The sequence below is a fragment of the Mustelus asterias genome, chromosome 5 (assembly GCF_964213995.1).
Source record: "Mustelus asterias chromosome 5, sMusAst1.hap1.1, whole genome shotgun sequence".
In the NCBI taxonomy this organism is placed as follows: Eukaryota; Metazoa; Chordata; class Chondrichthyes; order Carcharhiniformes; family Triakidae; genus Mustelus; species Mustelus asterias.
Genome location: NC_135805.1, coordinates 2,569,789 through 2,582,968, shown reverse-complemented (window position 1 = coordinate 2,582,968; position 13,180 = coordinate 2,569,789). Strand labels below are relative to the sequence as shown.

At 46.2% G+C, this 13,180-nt stretch overlaps 1 protein-coding gene across 1 annotated transcript in view; it reads left to right on the top strand.

The window, feature by feature from the left end:
• The window catches only part of LOC144493937 (dynein axonemal heavy chain 6-like), an 814,395-nt gene that overhangs the window by 184,957 nt on the left and 616,258 nt on the right, over positions 1-13,180 (top strand). The window contains exons 24-25 of the mRNA XM_078213513.1: positions 353-498; positions 11,071-11,139. Coding sequence (XP_078069639.1) covers positions 353-498; positions 11,071-11,139 — 215 coding nt within the window. The remainder of the gene's footprint in view (positions 1-352; positions 499-11,070; positions 11,140-13,180) is intronic.

Here is a 13,180-nt window from a genome sequence, read left to right as displayed (position 1 = left end):
TTACATTTGAATGTTTCCTTCCCCTGTTTATCAGCACATTACATCAATTTGGACATAAGCCCTCCAGCTGCCGTCCTCCTGCCCCCACCAACTTAGTAAGAACATATTTACACAGCCTAATGGTTACTGGCATACAAATCCATCTCTTCCATTAAGAAGCGGCAAAGCTGTCACTTTGATCATCCACAGTTGTAATGTGTGGCTGGGCACTGTCACCTTGTTAATTAAAACCTCATTCCCGTAAAGGTAAGCAGATATGGCCACAGTTGTTCCCTCAGCAGGCAACTCTGCTAATGAAGATTGGCATTAACTTTGGCCTTTTCTTTCTATTTTCTCTCTCCTCTCCGTTTAGATGATGGGAAAGTTGTTCTCTGGAATGGCTCAGTCTGGAGCATGGTTCTGCTTTGATGAATTTAATCGGATTGACGTGGAGGTCTTGTCTGTAACTGCCTCACAGATCCACACCATTAAGGCAGCCAAGGACAGTGAAGCTCTGAGGTGAGTGTTTTCACAGAGCTAAAAGATTCGTCATCTCGTCTATTTCTGGCAGAGGCATCCAGCAGAACAACAATAGCAATAATGTGCATTTTTATAGCATCTTTCACATTGTGAAACATCCCAAGGCACTTTACGAGCATGTTATCAAGCAAAATATGACACCAAACTGCATAAGGAGACATTAGGGCAGATGACCAAAAGCACAAAGAGGTTGGCTTTAAGGAGCATTGGAAGGAGGAGAGGGAGGCGCAAGTTTCGGGAGGAAATTCCACAGCTTAGTGCCCAGACAGTTGACAACTGGTCGCCAATGAGCGATTAGAACAGGATGTGCAAGGGCCAGAATTAGTGGAACACAAGTATCTCGGAGGCGATAGGGTTGGAAAAATTTGAAGACACTTGGAGGAATTTGAAAACAAGGTTGAGAATATTAAAAAGAAGACATTGCCAGACTGGGAGCCGATGTAGGTTAATGAGCTCAAATGTAATGGGTTAGTGGACTGGGTGAAGTTTAGGATACAAGAACCATAGGTTATATAGAGTTTAGGCCAGAAGCACTTTGCAATAGTCAAGCCCAGAGGTTACAAAGGCAGTATCCTCAGGGCTTCTGTTCAACAGCGTTAAAAGTTTATCAACCTTTGGATCTTCATTAACAATGTTGAAAGCATTAACATTCCACAGCGCTCCTTGGAAGCAAGTTAAAAAAAGGTTGGTTAGACTTGTGTATGAATAATGAGCTGCCAGGTGGTATTTGTCCTCATGGCTGACTGCATCCACTTACGTTTGGGCTGCCAAAGACACACAAAAATGATGTTCCTTTAAGCTCTATGTTGTTTATGACTCGTTCTGCACAACATGAATTGGCTAAATGGTTGGGCGTGTTGCTATAACCAGTTTTAACCAAGTTTCCCACATAAATGGTACAGGATTCCTTCACCTTTGAGAAGACCATACAGGACTCAAAAATAACACAGTGTCCATGTGCTCGCCTGTCCAAGAGTGTACCACCCAAGTAAGCCATTGACATCTGCACTGTGTCACTATAACGTGGAAATCGAGGTACACCGCCATTGTATTTATTGAATACGTAGATGATGCAGTTATATCTGAATCTTCAGATGTAACAACTGGCTCATTCCCGGACCAGAGTCGATCTGCCTAGTTTGAATTCAAACAAAAGCTTGACAGTTAACTGTTTCATGGGGCATTCGCTATTGTCGTGTGTTTGAGTAGCTGACTATGTGTTATCCAAGTCTGTTTTATCCAAGTGTGCTCTATTTGAGAGTGTCTGAGTATCCGAGTGGGATTTAACCAAGTGTATTTAATCCGAGTGTGTTTGAGTATTCAAGTGTGTATTTTCCAAGTGCTTTTGAGTATCCGAGTGTAGTTTACCCGAGTGTATTTGTATTCAGCAGTCACGGGCATTCAGCCTTGGATCTTCAGGTAAGCGTTCTCCAAGGCGGCCTTCACGACACACGACAGCACAGAGTCGCTGAGCAGAAACTGATAGCCAAGTTCCGCACACATGAGGACGGCCTAAACCGGGATGTTGGATTTATGTCACATTATCAGTAACCCCCACAGCTTGCCTCCTGGACTTGCGGCCTATCCTGTCTGGAGACAATACACATCTCTTTAACCTGTGCTTGATGCTCCCTCCACCCACATTGTCTGTACCTTTAAGATCTGGTTGGTTGTAGGGATTCGCATTCTAATCAGTATTCTGTAACTTGATTTTGTGTCTCTGTGCCCTGTTTGAGAGCACATTTCCACTCCATCTGATGAAGGAGATTTTCATTACATTGCTTTTTTTGGGGATCTTATTATTCTCTGTGAGTTAGGTCACTGATAGAGCCCCAAAAACCAGGCACGAAACTCTGAGAAAATGTCCAAACCTTGTAGTAGACCCAAATCAAGAAATCTGTCACTTCTGCTATGAGGTTTGGTCGGTTTTCATTGGGTTCCTTGAATGATTTTTTGGTTTCTTATTTCTCGGCGGCTTATCAGTTGTGGGAGTTGGGTCTGCTACCAAGTTTGGTCTTTTTATTTTCATGGGTTTCTTGCTCTTTTCTGGGGCGGGGTGGGGTCGGGGTTGGGGGGGGGGGGGGAGGAGATTGTCCATCAGTTGTTTGGGTTGGATCTGCTGCAAGGTTTGTATTTTTATAATTTTCTTTTATTTCTTGCCTTTGTTTGGGGGGGGGGGGGGGGCGTGCTGGGGTCTGTCTACGAGCTGTGTGGGTTGGATCTTTTCTAATTTTGTTTTCTTAGAACCCAAGAATAAACAAAAATAAATTGGCACGGGCTTGGAGGGCCGAAGGGCCTGTTCGTGTGCTGCACTTTCCTAACATTTGAACAATACTTAAACATGACAAGATACAAGTCTTAACCGCTAACCTATTTTTATTGGTTCCAGTTCAAGCTTAAACCCCTCTTCAAAATCATGAGAAAACAATACAGGCTTACTGCTTGTACTTGTTAACAGACCTAGAGTTTTCTGAACAGCTCTGGAGAGAGAGAGATCTTTTCTGAGAGAGAGAGAGAGAGAGAGAGACATCTCTTTTAAACAGCTCCGGTCAGCAACTGTTCTTGATTTCTAAAATGAAACGAAAACACTGTCTTTTCTGCAAGCTTAGCTCCTCCCATTAATCACTTGACTCTGTCAATCAACTTAATCAAAACCCTACTCCGAAACCCCAAAGGAAACAGAAATGCATTAACTCTATGTAAGCAAACACATCTCTAGCTAAAATCAGTCATTATACTGCATTCGCAACATTTGAGCTGCCTTCTGCCCAGACAAGTTGGCACCGTATGAACAGAGCTGAATTTTAAACATATCCCTTACATGAAACATTCTAAAAATATATTTCTTAAAGGCCCAGTATCATCACAGTATCCAAGTCTGCTATATCTGAGAGTATTTCCATTTCTATGTGTGTTTTCTCTGTGTGTGTTTCTGTATTAATGTGCATTTGAGAATCTGGGTGTGTTTGAATGACAGAGTCTGTTTTATCCGAATGTGTGAGCGTTTTTGTGTGTATTTTAAGACCATAAGAAATAGGATCAAAAGGAGTACGCTGTTTGGCCCTTCAAGCTTGCTCCGCCATTCAATAGGATCATGGCTGATCCAACATTCAAGAACAAAGAACAAAAAATTACAGCACAGGAACAGGCCCTTCGGCCCTCCAAGCCTGCACCAATCATGCTGCCCGACTGAACTAAAACTCCCTACCCTTCCGGGGACCATATCCCTCTATTCCCATCCTATTCATGTATTTGTCCAGACGCCCTTAAAAGTCATTATCATATTCGCTTCCACTACCTCCCCAGGCAGCGAGTTCCAGGCACCCACCACCTTCTGTGTAAAAACTTACCTCGTACATCTCCTTTAAACCTTGCCCCTCGCACCTTAAACCTGTGCCCCCTAGTAACTGACTCTTCCACTCTGGGAAAAAGCTTCTGACTATCCACTCTGTCCATGCCTCTCATAATATTGTAGATTTCTATCAGGCCGTCCCTCAACCTCCGTTGTTCCAATGAGAACAAACCAAGTTTCTCCAACCTCTCCTCATAGCTAATGCCCTCCATACCAGGCAACATCCCGGTAAATCTTTTCTGTACCCTCTCCAAAGCCTCCACATTCTTCTGGTCGTGTGGCGGCCAGAATTGAACACTATATTCCAAGTGCAGCCTAACTAAGGTTCTATAAAGCTGCAACATGATTTGCCAATTTTTAAACTCAATGGCCCGGCTGATGAAGGCAAGCATGCCGTATGCCTTCTTGACTACCTTCTCCACCTGCATTGCCACTTTTAGTGACCTGTGCATCTGTACACCCAGATCCCTCTGCCTATCAATACTCTTAAGGGTTCTGCCATTTACTGTATATTTCCTATATTTATTAGTCCTTCCAAAATACATTACCTCACATTTGTCCGGATTAAACTCTATCTGCCATCTCTCCGCCCAAATCTCCAACTGATCTATATCCTGCTGTATCCTCTGATGGTCCTCATCGCTATCAGCAAATCCACCAATCTTTGTGTCGTCTGCAAACTTACTAATCAAACCAGTTACATTTTCCTCCAAATCATTTATATATATATTACAAATGGCAAAGGTCCCAGCACTGATCTCTGAGGAACGCCACTTGTCACAGCCCTCCATTGAGAAACGCACCCTTCCACTGCTACCCTCTGCCTTCTTTGATCGAGCCAGTTTTGTATCCACCTTGCCAGCTCACCTCTGATCCCATGCGACTTCACCTTCTGCACCAGTCTGCCATGAGGGACCTTGTCAAAGGCTTTACTGAAGTCCATGTAGACAACATCCACTGCCCTACCCTCATCAATCATCTTCGTCACTTCCAATAAAAACTGAATCATGTTAATGAGGCACGACCTCCCCTTCACAAAACCATGTTGCCTCTCGCTAATACGTCCACTTATCTCCAAGGGGGAGTAAATCTTGTCCCGAAGAATCCTCCCCAATAATTTCCCTACCACTGACGTAAGGCTCACCGGCCTGTAATTACCTGGATTATTCTTGCTACCCTTCTTAAACAAAGGAACAACATTGGCTATTCTCCAATCCTCTGGGACCTCCCCTGTAGTCATGATGTGGAGATGCCGGCGTTGGACTGGGGTAAACACAGTAAGAAGTTTAACAACACCAGGTTAAAGTCCAACAGGTTTATTTGGTAGCAAAAGCCACACAAGCTTTCGAGGCTCTAAGCCCCTTCTTCAGGTGAGTGGGAATTCTGTTCACAAACAGAACTTATAAAAACACAGACTCAATTTACATGAATAATGGTTGGAATGCGAATACTTACAACTAATCCAGTCTTTCAGAAACAAAACAATGGGAGTGGAGAGAGCATCAAGACAGGCTAAAAAGATGTGTATTGTCTCCAGACAAGACAGCCAGTGAAACTCTGCAGGTCCACGCAACTGTGGGGGTTACAGATAGTGTGACATGAACCCAATATCCCGGTTGAGGCCGTCCTTGTGTGTGCGGAACTTGGCTATCAGTTTCTGCTCAGCGACTCTGCGCTGTCGTGTGTCGCGAAGGCCGCCTTGGAGAATGCTTACCCGAATATCAGAGGCCGAATGCCCGTGACCGCTGAAGTGTTCCCCAACAGGAAGAGAACAGTCTTGCCTGGTGATTGTCGAGCGGTGTTCATTCATCCGTTGTCGCAGCGTCTGCATAGTTTCCCCAATGTACCATGCCTCGGGACATCCTTTCTTGCAGCGTATCAGGTAGACAACGTTGGCCGAGTTGCAAGAGTATGTACCGTGTACCTGGTGGATGGTGTTCTCACGTGAGATGATGGCATCTGTGTCGATGATCCGGCACGTCTTGCAGAGGTTGCTGTGGCAGGGTTGTGTGGTGTCATGGTCACTGTTCTCCTGAAGGCTGGGTAGTTTGCTGCGGACAATGATCTGTTTGAGGTTGTGCGGTTGTTTGAAGGCAAGAAGTGGGGGTGTGGGGATGGCCTTGGCGAGATGTTCGTCTTCATCAATGACATGTTGAAGGCTCCGGAGGAGATGCCGTAGCTTCTCCGCTCCGGGGAAGTACTGGACGACGAAGGGTACTCTGTCCACTGTGTCCCGTGTTTGTCTTCTGAGGAGGTCGGTGCGGTTTTTCGCTGTGGCGCGTTGGAACTGTTGATCAATGAGTCTAGCGCCATATCCTGTTCTTATGAGGGCACCTTTCAGCGTCTGGAGGTGTCTGTTGCGATCCTCCTCATCCGAGCAGATCCTGTATATACGGAGGGCTTGTCCGTAGGGGATGGCTTCTTTAACGTGTTTAGGGTGGAAGCTGGAGAAGTGGAGCATCGTGAGGTTATCCGTGGGCTTGCGGTACAGTGAGGTGCTGAGGTGACCGTCCTTAATGGAGATGCGTGTGTCCAAGAATGCAACCGATTCCGGAGAGTAGTCCATGGTGAGTCTGATGGTGGGATGGAACTTGTTGATGTCATCATAGAGTTGTTTCAGTGATTGTTCACCCACTCACCTGAAGAAGGGGCTTAGAGCCTCGAAAGCTTGTGTGGCTTTTGCTACCAAATAAACCTGCTGGACTTTAACCTGGTGTTGTTAAACTTCTTACCTCCCCTGTAGCCAGTGAGGATACAAAGATTTCTCTCAAGGCCCCAGCAATTTCTTCCCTTGCCTCTCTCAGTATTCTGGGGTATATCCCATCAGGCCCTGGGGACTTGTCTACCTTAATGTTTCTTAAGAACCCCAGTACCTCCTCCTTTTTGATCTCAACATGACTCAAACTATCTACACACTCTTCTCGAGACTCATCATTCACCAAGTCCATTCAGAGATATCCTGGACCCTGGCACCAGGGAGGCAACATACCATCCTGGAGTCTCTTTCACATCCATAGAAGCACCTATCTGTACCCCTAACTATAGAGTCCCCTATAACTATTGCTCTAGTGCTCTTTGTCCCTCCCTGCTTAACAACAGAGCCAGCCATGGTGTCACTGCACTGGCTGCTGCTGCTGTTATCCCCTGATAGGCCATCCCCCAACAGTATCCAAAATGGTATACAGGCGGGCGACCACAGGGGATTCCTGCACTGACTGCCTGCCCCTCCTAGCGGTCACCTATCTATCTGCCTGCACCTTGGGTGTCATCACATCTCTAAAACCTCTGTCTATGATGCTTTCTGCCACCTTCATGGTCCTAATTGCATCCAACTGCTGCTCCAACCTATCCATGTGGTCCTCATGTCCACTTTCCTGCCCTTTCCCTGTAACGCTTGATTCCCATACTGATCAATAAACTATCCATCTCGGCCTTAAATATGCATGTATTTTTGTGTCGTCTGCAAATTTGGCCAGAGTACATTCGCTCCTGCTCTCAGAACTGTCCGTACTCTCTCACTGCTGACTGAGTCTAAGTGCTGCTTCTATGTGTCTGAGTCCTTACTGTTATTCGAATGAGTGTTTCTACCCTCTAACTCCAATCTGCTGGCCCCTGAACACCAACTTTGATTTAATGAGCTAAATAGCGACAAGTGAAAATGACACTGTCTGTTCCCCAAACAATCACCTGTCCCCATCAGTCCCTGTGCAACTCATCCCTCGCATGGCATATTAATCCCCCCACCCTGCTTCCTTTCCCAGTGGTCTGCATATCCCATCCTATACATACTGTGGTCTCCAGCTTGTTTGTCAGCGTCTCAGTTTCCTGTCAGGTTTCTGTTTCCCACCCTCGATCTCCCCTCTGCCTGCCATTGTTCCCACTTCCCTTGCAAGGCCTTCCTGCTCCCTTGTGTCTCTATTGTCATCCCCCTCCTCTCCATCCGGCCAGTATGCTGCTGTTTGTCTGAATGTTCTGCCCTGTCTGAGTACCACCACATAGTGCTTTCTTCAGACTGACAGATACAGCCACAGTGAGCATCCCTTCACCCCCAGCAGTGTGGAGTACTGGCATTGCCACCCCCAGCAGTGTGGAGTACTGGCATTGCCACCCCCGGCAGTGTGGAGTACTGGCATTGCCACCCCCAGCAGTGTGGAGTACTGGCATTGCCACCCCCAGCAGTGTGGAGTACTGGCATTGCCACCCCCAGCAGTGTGGAGTACTGGCACTGCCACGAGACCAGCGCAGCGTTGTGGCAGGCAGGCTGTGAATGGAACACTCACCTTGAAATCGCAAATGAAGTGAGATCATAAAATCATAGAATCCCTGCAGTTAAGAAGGAGGCCATTCAGCCCATCAAGTCTGCACCGACCACAATCCCACCCAGGCCCTATCCCCACAACCCCACATGTTCACCCTCGCTACTCCCCCAACACAAAGGGACAATTTAGCGTTGCCAATCCACCTAACCCGCACATCATGGAGTGTGGGAGGAAACCGGAGCACCTGGAGGAAACCCACGCAGACACGGGGAAAATGTGCAAACTCCCCACAGACAGTGACCCCAGCCGGGAATCGAATCCGGGTCCCTGGCGCTGTGAGGCAGCAGTGCTAACCACTGTGCCACCGTGCCACCCACAAAGCGAGTGTACCCCGCCCTTTTTGAAATGTGATTTGTCAGTGGCGTGATATTTGAGGAGGAGATGGCATGTGAGAATTCATGAGATGGCAACGAGTGCAAATGGTGTGCATGTCCCTGGTCAGTGGGATGACTGACATTTAGAGTTATAGAGGTTTACAGCATGGAAACAGGCCCTTCGGCCCAACTTGTCCATGCCGCCCTTTTTTTTTAAACCCCTAAGCTAATCCCAATTGCCCGCATTTGGCCCAAATCCCTCTATACCCATCGTACCCATGTAACTATCTAAATGTTTTTTAAAAGACAACATTGTACTGCCTCTACTACTACCTCTGGCAGTTTGTTCCAGACACTCACCACCCTGTGTGTGAAACAATTGCCCCTCTGGACACTTTTGTATCTCTCCCCTCTCACCTGAAACCGATGCCCTCTAGTTTTAGACTCCCCTACCTTTGGGAAAAGATATTGACGATCCAGCTGATCTATAGCCCTCATTATTTTATAGACCTCTATAAGATCACCCCATAGCCTCCTACGCCTCCAGAGAAAAAAGTCCCAGTCTATCCAGCCTCTCCTTATAACTCAATCCATCAAGTCCCAGTAGCATCCTAGTAAATCTTTTCTGCACTCTGTCTAGTTTAATAATATCCTTTCTATAATAGGATGACCAGAACTGCACACAGTATTCCAAGTGTGGCCTTACCAATGTCTTGTACAACTTCAACAAGACGTATTATAGGAAAGATGTGGAAGTGTTGGAAAGGGTGCAGAGGAGATTTCCCAGGATGTTGCCTGGTATAGTGGGAAAATCGTATGAGGTAAGGCTGAGGGACTTGAGGTTGTTTTCATTAGAGAGAAGAAGGTTAAGAGGTGACTTAATAGAGGCATACAAGATGATCAGAGGATTAGATAGGGTGGACAGTGAGAGCCTTTTTCCTCGGATGGTGATGGCTAGCACGAGGGGACATAGCTTTAAATTGAGGGGTGAGAGATATAGGACAGATGTCAGAGGTAGGTTCTTTACTCAGAGAGTAGTAAGGGTGTGGAATGCCCTGCCTGCAGCAGTAGTGGACTCGTCAACATTAAGAGCATTCAAATGGTTATTGGATAAACATATGGATGATATTGGAATAGTGTAGATTAGAGGGGCTTTAGATTGGTTTCACTGGTCGGCGCAACATCGAGGGCCGAAGGGCCTGTACTGCGCTGTAATGTTCTATGTTCTATGTTCTATAGAGCTCTCACAATTACAATTGCTCCAATGTCAGTGGCTGTGCCTTCAGTTCCTTAGGCTCCCATGCCTGAGATTCCTCCTTACATCCCTGTGCCTCTTTAGTTCATTCAAGACAAGTTTTTGGTCAGCTGACCTCATCTCCTTAATGGCTCACTTTTGAACTTTGTTTTATAATGCTCCTATATCTTGGAATATTTCATTGTGTGCTATTTAAATATGTGTTAAATAGGCTGGAAAATTGGGCGGAGAGGTGGCAGATGGAGTTTAATCCGGATAAATGCGAAGTGATGCATTTTGGAAGAAATAATGTAGGGAGGAGTTATATAATAAATGGCAGAGTCATCAGGAGTATAGAAACACAGAGGGACCTGGGTGTGCAAGTCCACAAATCCTTGAAGGTGGCAACACAGGTGGAGAAGGTGGTGAAGAAGGCATATGGTATGCTTGCCTTTATAGGACGGGGTATAGAGTATAAAAGCTGGAGTCTGATGATGCAGCTGTATAGAACGCTGGTTAGGCCACATTTGGAGTACTGCGTCCAGTTCTGGTCGCCGCACTACCAGAAGGACGTGGAGGCATTGGAGAGAGTGCAGAGAAGGTTTACCAGGATGTTGCCTGGTATGGAGGGTCTTAGCTATGAGGAGAGATTGGGTAGACTGGGGTTGTTCTCCTTGGAAAGACGGAGAATGAGGGGAGATCTAATAGAGGTATACAAGATTATGAAGGGTATAGATAGGGTGAACAGTGGGAAGCTTTTTCCCAGGTCGGAGGTGACGATCACGAGGGGTCACAGGCTCAAGCTGAGAGGGGCGAAGTATAACTCAGACATCAGAGGGACGTTTTTTACACAGAGGGTGGTGGGGGCCTGGAATGCGCTGCCAAGTAGGGTGGTGGAGGCAGGCACGCTGACATCGTTTAAGACTTACCTGGATAGTCACATGAGCAGCCTGGGAATGGAGGGATACAAACGATTGGTCTAGTTGGACCAAGGAGCGGCACAGGCTTGGAGGGCCGAAGGGCCTGTTTCCTGTGCTGTACTGTTCTTTGTTCTTTGTTTCTGTTGCTTGAGGAGTTTACTGAGATAGAGACTGTAGAGGGATTTGAATACAAGGATGAGAATTTAAAATCAGGAGGCCAAGTATTTGAGCAAACACAGGAGTGGTGTATCAATGGGACTTGGCCAGCGTAACGGCTGCCTCAAATATCACACTCACTGGGTTATTTAAACAATGCAGATGCATAATTGAATGCTGATTACATTCATACCCTGTGCAATTTGGTACATTATATCATTCTGAACTGATGAAGTGTTTGCTCCTTGTCTTCCAGGTTTGTGTTTGAAGGCAGAGAAATCCGACTGAATATGTCCTGTAGTTTCTTTGCAACTATGAACCCTGGGTAAGCAGCAACTCTCAGAAATATTTGCCTTCCTGCCACATGTTGATCGAAATCGGAAGTTGTCTTTTAAAACATTCAGATTGCTTTGTTTCAGAATTTTTGTCATTGTAAAGATTAAAAATAACAGTTCTTGAGAGTAAGCACTTTCCATATTAACCACCCAACAATAGTACTGAGCGCTGCCAAGACTAGCGCTACACAGCTTGATTCAGAGTGAAGTTACACTCTCTTTGATGAGGAGACACTCAGCTGAATTTCATTCTTAATGATACTTGGGTAGGTGGAGAGCTTATCCATTGCCATAGAAATGAGGCCTGGGCAATTCACCTCCTGGGCCCAAACTCAAACCACCCGCCTCGCCGGCTGTTCAGCTTGGTGAATAGCAGCTCCCACGGTCATCTTACAACCATCACATTTAGAAAATGGAAATCTGGTGGGCAGAGGAGGAATGCAGTGCGAGAAGGGACGGGCTGCTGCCTGAATTATTCCAGTGATGGGAATACTTTCCTTGATCTATCACTGTGACTTGTGCACTGGGTGCTTTAGGACACGTGACTCTTTGTAGCCTTTACTAGATGTATGTGGGAAGTGTTTGGGAGCGCATCCACACAGGCCTCTGCCCTGCCTGGATATGCTGGCAGAGCCTTGCTTAATTTCAATGCTTGGGCATGAAGCCCATCAGATTGCTCAGCTGGTATCTAGATTGGCATGACATTTAACTGAGCCATCAACAGCAGCAGATCCTTGGTTTGAATCTTTGCCAGTGCTGCCAGCTGAACTCAGGCTGAGTAACATTCCGGCCACTACATTTACAGCAGAACAAGAGGAGTGGAATCCCACAAGAAGCAGAGCTTAGGCCCCAGCTATTCACAACTATCAGCAATGATCTGGAAGAGGGAACCAAAAGTAATATTTCCAAGTTTGCTGACAGCACAAAACGTGTGGGGTGGGGGGGAAGGGGGTCATGTGAGTGGTGAGGAGGAGGATGTTCAGAGGCTTCAAGATGACTTCCACAAGTTGAGTGAGTGGATAAATACATGGCAGGTGCAGTATAATGTGGATAAATGTAATGATATCCACTTTGGACGGAGAAACCAAATGGCAGAGTATTATTTTAACTTGTGAGAAATTGGGAGATGTTGATATGCAAAGGGACCTGGTGTCCTTGTACACCAGTCACTGAAAGCAGGCATGCAGGCACAGGAAGCAGTTAAGAAGACAAATGTTGTGTTAGTCTTCATTTAAGCGGACTTGAGTACAGGAGCAAGATGACTTACTGCAGTTATACAGGGCCTTGGTGAGACCACACCTGGAGTATTGTATGCAGCTTTGGTCTCCTTATGTAAGAAAGGATACACTTGCCATAGAGAGACTGATTCCTGAGATGGCAGGATTGTCATATGAGGAGAGATTGGGTCGACTGGGCCTGTATTCACTGGAGAATGATCTGATTGAATTCTGACAGGCGGTGATGTTGTTTCCTCAGGCTGGATGGTCTACCACAGGGAGTCACGGTCTCCGAATATGGAATAGGCTATTTAGGACTGAGACTAGGTGAAATATCTTCACTATGGGGAGGGTGGGGAACCTGTGAATTCTCTATCATAGAAAGCTGTGGAGGCCAAGTCACTGAATATATGTCAGAACAAAATAGATTTTTAGACTTTAAATGTGGAGAATGCAGGAGTATGGTGTTGAGATAGAGGATCAGCTCTGATCATATTGAATGGTAGAGCAGGTTCGAGGGGCTCAGTTAATGGTAGGGCATTGGGGAGAGTTCCAGAACAAGAGATCTAGGGGTACAGGTTCATAGTTCCTTGAAAGTGGAGTCACAGGTGGACAGAGTGGTGAAGAAGGCATTCAGCATGCTTGGTTTCATCGGTCAGAACATTGAATACAGGAGTTGGGACGTCTTGTTGAAGTTGTACAAGACATTGGTAAGGCCAGACTTGGAATACTGTGTACAGTTCTGGTCACCCTATTATAGAAAGGATATTATTAAACTAGAAAGAGTGCAGAAGAGATTTACTAGGATGCTACT